The sequence below is a fragment of the Maylandia zebra genome, linkage group LG11 (assembly GCF_041146795.1).
Source record: "Maylandia zebra isolate NMK-2024a linkage group LG11, Mzebra_GT3a, whole genome shotgun sequence".
Taxonomy (NCBI): domain Eukaryota; kingdom Metazoa; phylum Chordata; class Actinopteri; order Cichliformes; family Cichlidae; genus Maylandia; species Maylandia zebra.
Window position 1 is genome coordinate 13,872,471 of NC_135177.1, and position 12,495 is coordinate 13,884,965.

The following is a 12,495-nucleotide window of genomic DNA, read 5'->3' on the forward strand; positions in this document are numbered from 1 at the left end:
CAACTTTAGTCAGTCTGAGCAACAGCAGCACCAACTAGAACCGAGTTCTCGAGGAGAGAAGGAACAAGCATGTGAGAGAGAAAGAGAGCGTCGCAGGTGAATAAGGGTAATTAGGTTTATGTGAGCTATGGGATCAGACAGAGAGGAAGTTCCACTTAATTCTCTCCACCAGCCACAAAAGCATAATACAGCATTGATTTGCTATTAAAATATATCTGCAGCTCACCGGAAAGTCACGGTGGAAACTTCTACAACGTTTATTGGTTGGGACTGGCAAGAATTAGGAGAACATTTTAGAGTACAATCTGTTTAACATACCAGCAGCATATGAATGAAATTTAATCCCAGATATACAAACAATTTATTGCTCATCTTGAGTTAAGTTCAACTCTCAAAAATGATTATTAGAAATAACCAATGCCAACAATGTTCCAGCATATTTTTGTGATGTCATATAGCCAACGATTGTACCTCAAAACGATGCACATTGTTTGTCAAAAAAAAAGTCATATAGCCGTTAAATAACATAGTTTCATTATATAATGTTATGTCACATAAATATACATTTATACTTCAGTTTACACATTAATAACACACAGCTTTTCGGGAATACAAGTTTATGAGTGTGTTTTCAGATCATGTGCCGTAAGTTCTCAGAGTCACTGATACAGTCAAGAGTCTTTTATAAGTGGTATTAAGAGGTTCTTGGTGGTGTTGGTATGCATGTGAAAGTCATTTGAAAGTTCTCAAACTGTAAAAAATTTTTTTTTTTTAAAAAAGGTCATTTAACAAAATGCAAACTTTAGTTAAAATGTTCCTGGAAAATCCTGGAAGTGCTGCAAGGAGTCCTTCAAAAGTCTTTGAGTCTGGTTAGTGTTCAAGTTGCAGTAATTTTAAAAATCGCTGTAAGCAAGTGATGAGCATTTTATCCACGTGGCTCGTGTCGTCGTTGTTAGCTCCTTATGGCGGTCTTCCTGTCTCTGTCTTTATTCTGCAAGAGACAGAAACAACATCTCACATCATTGACGGGTTCACTGAAATCAAACTGAAACAACAGTTTGGGTTTTGCTCTCATGAGTTAGAGCTGGAGAAAACTTAAACGGTAGGTGGAAAAAAGGCTAACTGCCATCGAACATTGATTCTTTATGGATGTTGTTGGTGTTTTTACTTGATATATTTCATAGATTTCTCAGGAGGGTGGCTTCAGAAAGTCTTCCCTCCTGTAAGTCGACTTTATCTGTCCAGTCTCACAAATATAAAAAACAATTTGAGGTAAGCTCAAAGAAACAAACTTCTTAATCGTCATTTCATGAAAATTTGCCAGCTTTGATCGAAGCTTTCTCTGGTTTCACTAACACAAGTATACTTTACGTTTAATGAATTTATTCAAACCATATTTCATCACAGAGGCTCTAAAGAAGCCCAGCAATTTTACAGTAAAAAAAAAAATCATAACAGGTAAAAAAGATGATTTTTTTTATGTAAACCATAAAAAATGCACTCAAAAATATATGGTTTCGTACTGGAATCACTGGCACAGCAAGTTCATGTGGTTTTAGATGTACTCTGCTTTTAGTTGATGGGAGAGTAAATTAGCCTTGACTGCGTGCAGCAAACTCACATAAACACATTCTGTAATGTAGCACACAACATTAATTGTGGTGGCAGAGAGAAATGAGCTTTTCTTTAATACTATTACAGCCTGCAGATTGACATCATGAGCTGGTTCATGACAGCAGAGCATGATGATATGCTTCTCATTTATCTGTGGTATCAGAGCAGGAGGCCCTGATTTCCTGGCTGGTTGGGAGACCTTCGCTATCTGGCCAGGAAAATAACATCACTTTTTCCTCTTCACCTAACCTCTTCTCAGCTCACTTGGGCCATCTACCACTGGCTTTTCAGGCAACAGTCAAGGGATTTTATTGAACACACCACTGAGTGATATGCAACACATATCATCCATGCTTTTGTAAAAAAAAAAATTTAAAAAGGAGAAAAAAGACGGATGTTTTAAGGATTAACTCATAGCTGACAACGGATCTTTGTTATTTAATTCTTCAGCTGAAGAATAAGGCTACCATTATCCCATATGCTAATATAAGCACTCATGTCCTCTCCTGACTTTTCTCTACCCCCTCTCATATCATCTCAACTAACCCTCTCTGCCTCCCACTTTCCTTTCCTCTCATCACGCCGAACACCTGTTACACATTTCCTCTCAGACGGCGCACAAGGTGTAGGTGTTTGGAAAAATCCGTTTGCCTGAGATCAACATAGGTGGGTTGGTGGTTGGAAGGGTATCAGGCGGTAATCAAAGAATGAGATCATAAGACTTGGACAGGAATTGGTACTCCCACTGACGGAGGTGAGTGAGTGTGAGGAGACGCAGAAACTGTTGTTGTCAATCCTTCCTCCAGCTGGATCAGCAGAGGATCATTAGATTACACTGCAATTGAACCATTACCGTTGCTAGACATGAATCATTACCACTGTGTTACTGGCTGCGAGTGCAAGTATGAGCAACACCAGCGGTATAATTTAGTATGTAGTAGCCACGCTTAAAAGCAGCTACTTCATGTGACCAAATGTGTCTTATTTGTTCTTCTGTTGTCCTGTTTTCAAAACTAAGTAGATAGTAGATGAGATATTACTAGCATAAGGAAATATAAGAACATCAATCAGCACATGTAGGGTTTCCTCATTTTAAAGATCATAGAGGTCTTTCAGCATTAATCCTAATGCAAATAAGCATATGTTTACCACCATTTATACTCTCAGTTGCCTTCTGGATTGTTTGTACCATAAATAAATAAGAGGCACTTATATCATATTAAGAGTTTCTTATGACCCAAAGACAAAACGAGTGGGAGAAAAGGACAGAAAATCCTTATTTTGTTGGTGTCCGTGGATCCCATCTGTAGATTTGCTCTTTTTTGCTGAAGAGCGCAGTTTTATAATTTATAGTAAATCTCTTGGCTGTGATTCGTGGAGCGCTGGGGGATCCCCCCACATTAAGAACCCTTGCTTCAGGCACAAATCCATTCCTAGTACAACTGAAGAGTCTTGATATGATCACCGTAAAAGATTACACAAGACTAATGATCTGCCTCAAATTATCTGTCAGTTTAACCATCTGACATGACATGTAGTCTTGCTCAGATGTCTATTTTGTGTCACTTACAGCCTGGAAAAACCTCGGCTTCATTGACGCTGTGATCTCATTGTGCTTGTTCCCTTTCACAAACCATCAAAACCATCAGTCGGAAGACAAAAACGCAGCCATGCTCCTGGGTGTTTGTTGGAAAGCAACGGGGAAAATTAAAGGCATTTGTCAGTGGAAGGAAAAGTACTTGAGGCAGTTTAGAGTTAAAGTGGGTACGTGAGAAATTTCACTTGAAACCTGTGTGTGAAAATTGGATGATTTCCCAAATTACATCAAATTGCAGCGGAATCGGTAGGAATCAGCCCACGTCTCATTGTTAGTGCTCCGTGACAGTTTCGAGGCACAGCTGTAGCTGGTGTAGGCGGTTCAGCTGGAGTGAAGCCGGTTCAGTCAAAACAGAAGGTGGAGGGGATTTGGGGAGGGGGGCTTTAAGGCCGGCCTGGTAGTCAAAACAATCTCCTGAAGACTAATAGGGCATGCTCGGATGACATCTCTGCTCTCTCTTTTCTCTTTCCAAACAGGCTCGCGCGCACACACACATACCGCTGTCTTCCCAGGAGGCCGATTTGTCTGACATTAATATGATTACCTGCTGATGTTTACTTTAGATATGATATGATGATACTACCAAACTTGAACAATATTTTTGGACCAACAAGGAGAAAGCAGCCTGTCTTAACCCTAATGTGAAGACAGTAAACACTGTCTTCACAGCATCTTATCAAGTCCACAAATTCAGTCTTTAGTATTGTTTTTCCGAAACCCAATCCTGCCGTTCCTTCACCTATAACTGGATTTTCCATTCTCTTTTTTTCCTGTGTTAAGCTGTTCTGTCAAATACAAACATCTAATTTAGTTTCTGGCTGCACGAGGACAGGAATGACTGGTTGGAAAAAATAATTTCTACTTGGGCACTGGCCCGCAATCGTATAAGGAGATTGGTATTTAACCATGAAATGAAAACTGGTAATATCCTTTCAGTTTAGCGAGTGAAAGTATGTGTATGCGTCAGGGCCTCTGGTGGCTTATAGAAGCTGTAATTTCCCCCATAAATGATCATTAATTGATAAATAAAACATAAGAGACTTCAATTGAGTGAAATAAAACACAAAATAAGGCCCCAGTCTGCCACTACGTGACTTGGACACATCACAAATTCATGTTCATTGCAGCTTTGCCAGTAAGCATGGCTCTTGATTAATCTTAGATTGCCTAATTAGATGCTGCTTGCACCAGGCAGCCACACATGTACTTTATTTTCCCCAGCATTTTAAAAATCTGTTTTAATGACTCCATAACAAGCCAGACTTCATTTTCACTAGTCTCAGATGACTTAATTTTGCTACATTATGCACTAACCAGCGCTTGATCATCAGTGCTAAGATGTAGACCCTAAAAAAACCAGTATGTCATTAGCTTCAGTACATATTGTTTCAAGAAACAGCATAAATCCTGCTTTGTCGCTGTGTTTCTCTAAAGCCTGGCTCGACTTTCTGTATTTTTGCTTTAATTTTCTGGGTGAGCGGCCCTTTCCCCAAAGACCGAATGGCTACAGAATGATAGTTTTGCTAATAGATTTTGTTAGTTATCTGACCCGGCTTCTTCTGCTGGTGTTAAATTAGGATTTAACCGTTTCCATCTGTGCTGAAAATATACAGACAGGTCCACGCTCGAGGGCACACACTCGTACACAAACTCACACACACCGAGCGTGGCTGAGAATACATTTAGACGCTGCCATCAGCGTGTTAGCTGCCTTCGATGCACCTCATTAGCATAGCGAAGCTCTTGCTCACGAGGCACGAAAAACATTCCCTCCAACTCAACGCTAGCATTATCAGCAAATGAGGGCAATTTAGTTTTCATCTATGACGTTCTACCGAGACGTCGACTCTGTGCACAAAAGTGACGCAATGCTTTTTTCCAGTGAAAACAGACTAATATCCAAATAACTGCAAAAACCGCAGTCATTAGCGCGGCCCCGCACATGTCCTATGCATGCATTTAAGCCCTCTTTAGGCCCATGGTTCATTTGATCTCTATAAAGAAGCAAAGTGTAGTTTGAGCGCAGCCTAAAAACCAACTGTCCAAACTGGAGGATAAATAGCTAAGTTGATTATCCCGCTGAGTCGTTGGCTATTTCTCTTTCTCTCTCGCTCTACTTCTCCATCTCTGTTTCCACAACTTCCTGCACACCATTAGTTTAGAAAGTGTTGAAAACGCAGTCATGATCCAGAACTCCTTAACTAAGTAATCATATTTAAGACTTTTTTTCTCTCTTTTTTGCACGCTGTCTAGAAGTGGTGAACGGCTGTCTGGTTGGAAAGACTAGGAGGTAGGGTGAAATGCTTTTGATAAAAGTGTCTGAGTGCGGTGGTGTGCTGTGCGCCCACATGTGTGTGTGTATATATATGTGTGATTGGTGTGGGCGTGAGCGTAAGCAGGGAGGGCGTTTCACAGTGAGTGGTTTCCAGGCTCCTTTAACATCACCATCAAAGCCCAACGTCAATGTGTTTCTAATAGCAGCCGCTGAATTAAACACTGGCTGTATGGCCTCAGCAGAGGATAAATCATTTACAGAACAATTAGCTCATTTGTTGCTCCGCTCTGTGCTGCCAATGACTTCCAGACACAGAGAGCCAGCCAGTGTGTGTGTGTGTGTGTGTGTGTGTGTGTGTGTGTGTGTATCTGTCTGTGAGTGTGTTTGCAAGGTTGCTGCTTAAGACACATTAAAAAATTCACTCTAGATGTGTCACTCACATCCGTCTCATGCAAAAACAAATGCAAGTGGTCCTCGCCCTCACACCAGCAGAGAAGAGGTGTTTCCAGTTGCACAGTGAGATTTTAGTGCCCCCGTCTCTCCATCCACATACAAAAATCACCATGCGTAGTTGTGCTGCAGCCGAGATATAAATCAGAACCGTTTGCGATATCAAAGGCAGAATGCATTGTCTGCTTACGTTTGCTTTTTGATTTCCAGAAATTCCAAATAAATGACCTCCGTTGAGTGCGAGTAAAACTCTGGGCCGTGCCTTAAAATGCTTGTAAACGCATCTAAATTTAACCATTTCAAAAGAAGCGCTGGTCTATTTACACCAACCACACCATAAGCACCAGAGCAGTTATATTTTCACCAAATTTTTCTTTCATTTTTTTAAAAATTTTGTTTCCGAACATAAGATGTTGCTTTTAATTAATCAGACGAGCTTCTTCGAAATTCAAATGATGGAAAACGCTTGGGCACGTCACATCCAGCTAGAAAGGAGAATGCAGTGTGATTGCTCTTATTGGCAGACGAACTGCTATTTCTATTTACTTTAGCCCTTTGAATTGAATTAACCCGCTCTCTGTTTCGGGCCAAAAGAAATAGGCCACAGTTGAACGCTGCGGACTAGAGACAGATAGATTAGCACATTTTAAAAGATGTTTGTTTTGAATCACGTTTTGCATAAATTCAGATTGTAAAATAACTGCAGCAGACAACCACCTCAGCACTTTCACCATCACTGAAGGTGACTTCTACCAGATATTGACTTAAGACAATAAAGAGCTGATGATTATAAAAGCTGCCACTGTGAGCTTCTCCTGTCACATGTTGAGTCCAGGCATCTGACAGTTGCACTGACAGCAAAGAGCCTTTGCACAGGATAGCTGCATCAATCAAGTAGACAGCACGGGGATTTGAGCCGTGCTCGGCTCACCTCAGTCGTCTGTCCTCAGTATTGTACATCTCATTTACAGATGTAGCCATCAAGCATGTCCCCCCCCTTTTTTAAATCCAAGTATCAAAGGCACCAGCATGCAAGAGCTGCTATCCACTTTGTCTTTGCCAAACTGCGTGTGCTCCACCCCTTACACATCAGATTTTTGCTGTGATATATATGAACATTCAAGGAGGTATTTGGCATCAAAACAAAAAAGATACTGAGAGTAAATTTCACAAAGTAGCTTTTCATGCTTCACCTGACACTTTAGGGCATCAAGAGAGAGATTTTGTTCTTTATGTTGGCATAAAAAATTAAAAATAGATACATTTTTTTTCCTGACAAGCCTCTACTAAACCTCTCGAATTTTTCAGACGACTTGAAGGTGGGTGAAAATTTTTAACCTAAAATCTGACAAAAAAAAAAAAAAGACCCGTCATTCATCAAACGGCTGACATTTGACGACGCAGCGATATTGAGAGGGTTTTAATCATGTTCTGTATCATTTTCAGGAAACTCACCGTAAATGAGTGAAATTCATTTTAAAGCTCCTTAAGACATGTGTATAAAGAACCGACACATAATGAAATCCCATCACTATTCCTCCGACTCTGTAAGATGTAAAGCGTAGCACTCCGTGTGCAGTAGTCATTACTAACAACACTGTTTGTTTTGAAACAGTTATACAGTATTCACACACATAATAAGAGGAAATGAGCGTATACTTTTCTCACTTTCGCCCTCTCCGACGCTGGAAAGAAGTGTAACTGAAGCAGCTGGTCTAAGCAGACCTGACAGCTGTGATGAACCTCAATGACCATAAAAACATACAAAGAGAGCACTCAGGACACAAAGTCTCATTTTACCTTCACAATCGTTTCCTCTCTGTAATCACCAGCACCGACTCTGCTCTTTAGCCCACTTAGACCCACTGTAGCCACTTTTCCAGAGAAAACGAAATGCTCTCAGGTTCTGCCAATCAGAGGAGGCCAAATGAACCTCATTTTTCTCCTAAAATATATTTTAGATAATTGCATCAATTTACACACACACACACACACACACACACACACACACACACACACACACACCAGGCTGCTGCCCCCGCGACCCGGCCTCGGATAAAGCAGATGAAGTTGGATGGATGGATGGATGCATCAATTTAATTTGGAAATCGCACAATAAACATTCAGCGTGGATACATGAGCCTCTTTGCACTGTGTGTGCCGATATGATGGCGAGGAGGAGCACTGGAGCCTGGTGGAGTGATATTATTATGACTCCACCGGGCCTTTGTTGAAGGGTCCAGCTAACAAGTCCTGTTCTTGTATCCAAAGCCCAGCTCAGCTTATTCCTGTGTGCCAATACAGCTTAACTTTAAACATAGCCACACAGTGTATGCTGTACTTGTACCCACACAACATCCTGCTGCTAACCGTCTAACTAACCAAGTGAAGATTAATCCACCACTGAAATTAGACCAAGAAAGTGCACCATTTAACATTTTTTACTGGTTGTATGCAGTAAAAGAAAATGCAATATAGAGTTTAAAAAAAAAAAGATCTTCACATTGTGATACTGATAAGCTACTAAATTCACTTTAAGCAGAACTGCAAAGACATTATAGTTGTTTGTGTGTGATTCATAAAACTGTTTGCATAAACCAAAACTAAGCAACCATTTCTACACCCTTGTGCTAACTCATCTTCTGTCTTCTCGCTTGCGATTCTTCTGGATTCGTTTGGGGAAGTCAGCCAAGTACGCTTGATGCAACGTACACAGCACACAGGGGAGAATAATGAGACTTTTCATTGAGCTACCGGGAAACATCATAACGTGACTGACAGTGTGTAACACAGAGTAAGCTGAAGTGTCTGCGCTCGAGTGTTTTGACATGAGAAATAGTTTTCTACCCAGCATGCATTTACAGGTCAGTCATGCAACCACAGCAGCGAGCTGACAGCAGCAGATAGTATTAGAAAGCTCCTACTGGCAGCTCTGACCTCCATCAGGTCGATCGATATGCACAAAGGTGGTGGTGGTGGTGTTTGAGGGGAGCCGGGGTGCACATGTTGAAGGTGAAGAAATGAAACAGAATGAGATGTTTGCGAGGACTAAGGAGGAAGTGAAGGAGGAAGTGAAGGAGTCAGCGAGGACAGACAGGTTAAAAAAGAAGGGACGGGGTACAGGTTTCAGGCGAGTTATCTGCGAGCTGAGGACGTCTGGGTTTGGACGCTCAGGACGTCTAGTTTTTCACTCGCAGAAGTTTGGAGGGGTGGGGGGGACACTAAGACTGCTGAGTCTCAGGTTATCCCCCAGCTAAAGGGTCTCTGGGTTGAGACACTGAGGAGGGTATTAGCTTTCACACACTGCTGGGGTAACGGCGGAGTCTGCCAGATGTCAGCCCCTTACCCATAAATCCTGCTAAATGGGCGGCAGCTATGGGCTGGGGGGGGGGGGGGGGGGGGGGGGGGGAGAAAGTCAACTCTTTATCATCTTCTGTAGCATTTGTCAAAATCAGAACTGGGGTCGTATATATTTAACTTCACTCAGCTGATCCCTCATTTTCTGTATTTTCTCATCAAGCTGATGATTTTCGTCTGCGAGAGTGGCTTTGATTATGTTAATTTCCCGCGATGACTCAATCAAATATGAGCAGAAACAGGTTCGCCCTAAGGTGTAGCTTATCCATTTTAATAGTTGTAGAGAAATGTAGATTTTTATCAAGATTATTGACAAAAGTGGAGAAGAAAAGTTGGTTGTTTTGGTTTTTTTGCTCTAAAATGTTATCGATTCTCCACCTACATTTTGTCCTGTGACTGTGACTTTCACTGGAACAAAGTAATTGCCAGTTACCAATTTGTATCTCTCAGGTCAATCTCGAGAAGTTATGATTAAAACCTTCTCGTATTCGGGCTGACGTCAATGCATTCTTGAAATTATACGCATGGTTTTGGACGGATTTCACGGGCTCCTGGTCATAAATCTCAGTCACTGCATAAATACCCTTGTAAACTCTAAATTCATATTTTTTAAAAAGAGAGCACAAACAACACCATAGATGGGTTTAGACACAACACTCGTACACATTTAGTCTGGAAAAAGCCTGCGTGCTGTTTGAACCCAGCTCTCGGAGAGAAAAACAACCACTGCTGTGGACTGTAATGCTCAGAGATTTTCAGAAACCACCTGCTTGATTAAAACTAACCCCCGATGATACAATAACACTGAGTCCTTTAAAAAGTGGTTTTGCTTTTACAGTCCCTCTGGGCCAATCTGGTTTATGGGCACATTCACTGATCTCAGGTCAGCTGTCCTAAACCACCACACAGTGTCTCTGACCGCACTGGTCTTCAGCTAAATCTCTATCATTTGTATTTTGGAAAATTTAACAAAGATAAATAAAGAAAACAAGACTTTTCTTTTTAACTTCCCGCCATTTAGTTTTAGAGGATTTTTAAGCAAAACGCACTTTTAACTTAATGTTTTCCCGGATTTCCCTCTTCTTCTTTAACTGACTGAGAGTTCGTTATCCGCTCACCATTTTCCTCTGGTTACTGAGGCAGAAGGTACAGATGTGCTTGGGCTGCGCTGATTGGTCGGATCCTCGGTTGGGGGAGGAGCTGACATGGAAAAACGGCGGTGAGGGAGCGTGGCAGGGCTGTCCGTCATGAAGCCCTTCGCCCAGGAGCAGCACGTTACCCAGATGGCTTATGTAGCTGCTGGCCAAACGCAGCGTCTCGATCTTTGACAACTTCCTGCAATCATGAAAACAGTTGTGGTGTTGACAGAGGAAAAAAAGAAATTTGGAGGGTAACGTAAAGATATCTGCCTCATAGGATATGTTCAAACCTGCAAGAGAATGATGCTAGATGCTAGAATTTTTCTTCCCTGTTCGAGTTTGGAGAGTTTCAGATTAAAGGCCTAAATATAAAACCATCATTTATTTGGCTCTCCAGGTGGAAATCATTCTGTCCCTGTCTTATTTGTGCATGATGTCACAAAACAGTAACTCATGCAGGTCTTTACCTGTCTGCAGGCTCGGTGGGGATGAGTGTGCGCAGCGCTGTAAATGCTGTGTTGACAGAATTGGTGCGATCTCTCTCCCGCGCGTTGGCCGCGTTCCTCTGGCGATATTCCTTAGGTGGAGATGACTCCGGGGGGACCAGTCTCGCGGCCATGCCCCCTACTTCTATCCCTCCGCCTCCTCCCCCGCACAGCTTCCTCTTCCTGTTCACCTTGATGTGAAAGGCAGATGGGGAAGACGAGGACAAGCGAAAGGCGGCGTTGGAGGAATTGCTGGTACGCTCCTCGGAGCCCGAGCCCTCGCTGCCGTTCTCGTCATCGTCTTCGGAGAGAAGGGCGATGTCGCCGTACAGGAAGCGGCCCGCGGGGGGTGCCGTGCGCAGCATGGCGAATGTCATCTTGGGCGCAACAGCGTGACAGTTACCGGTCAGTCTTGTGGGGGCTTCCTCAAGGCAAGGTTGAGCTGATGAAGCTTGTTGGCTGAAGCTGGCTGAAGGTGTCCACCAGAGATATTTCCCCCAAAACTTCTCTTCTTCACAAAATAAATTAAGCCAGGAGAATCGGATGTTTCCCTTGCGAGTCTAATTTGCCTCAACTTGTAATCTCCCCTTATTGAAGTTGATCCTAAAGCAGGTTAAGAGGTCACGACAACTTGACCTCAGAGCACTCGGGTCATGGAGAGCTGCAGGTTCCAAGTCCTTCTTGTTCTTTCTGGATCTATTCACATGCACTTCACATCCCAAAGATCTGTGTCTCCTGCAGCTATCACTTCAAAATAAGAATCAAAAAATCAGTTTATACTTGCATGTTGAAGCAAAAATTGGTCTCGTTTCTCATTGCTTCTCTGCGCGTCTTTCTTTGCCCTTCGTTTCTATATTTGCCCGTTTCAATTCCAGGAACGACTCTGCGCCAGCCGCCTCACTCTCTCGTGCTCTCTGTCCTTTCTCCCTCTCTGTGTGTCTCTGCTCCACATGTGCCTGCAGTCTGAGTGTTTCCGTCTGTCTCTGGTCTTAAAGCCAGTGGGAGGGCAAAAGGACTGCACTGCTCCTCCCTCTGAGCACTGAGGGTCCCTTGGCTGCTCTCTAGAAGCAGGCCGGAGAGACCGGAGGCAAGAGGCAAACCATCCGCAGGAGTTTGTTTTGGCTGCATGCTGATATGTTCCAGGGGAAATCCACCCTAAAACAGATCTTGCATCACCCACGGGGCCCTCTAAAATTTAAGAAATACGGTCGATGTGTTGGATAAAATGCTGTCATGTGGCATTAGTAATAAAGCTGTTATCTTGGACGGTACAATCAGATGTCAGGTTGATCTATTTCTCTATATTTATTTTCTTTTTTCCACAGAAATGTGTCCAGAATCAAATTTACCAAACTGTCTTTTGAATAACGACTGAATATCTTAAAAGAATTTCTGTTGTGTTAACTTGTTTTCAGTTTCTCACGTGATATGTTCTTCCTGGTTTCTGTCATTAGTCTGACAGGGCACGCTACCAGCAAGAGGTACAACTGGGTTTTGCGTTTGCAGGAAAAAAAAAATCATGTTTCGTTCAACCACTTCCTCGACTGCAGTAAGCTGTGAAGACAGAGTGGCGAGTGT

General features: G+C 42.5%; 1 protein-coding gene across 1 annotated transcript; it reads right to left on the reverse strand.

Annotated features, from left to right (window-relative positions):
- Positions 1-240: 240 nt before the first annotated feature.
- Positions 241-11,866, reverse strand: scxa (scleraxis bHLH transcription factor a). The gene is made up of 3 exons (XM_004566845.3): positions 10,900-11,866; positions 10,412-10,628; positions 241-991 (listed from the first exon to the last, which is right to left on the reverse strand). Exons 1-3 carry the CDS (start codon positions 11,292-11,294, stop codon positions 953-955), a joined length of 651 nt encoding a protein of 216 aa, XP_004566902.2. The 5' UTR covers positions 11,295-11,866; the 3' UTR covers positions 241-952.
- Between the last annotated feature and the right edge of the window lie 629 nt (positions 11,867-12,495).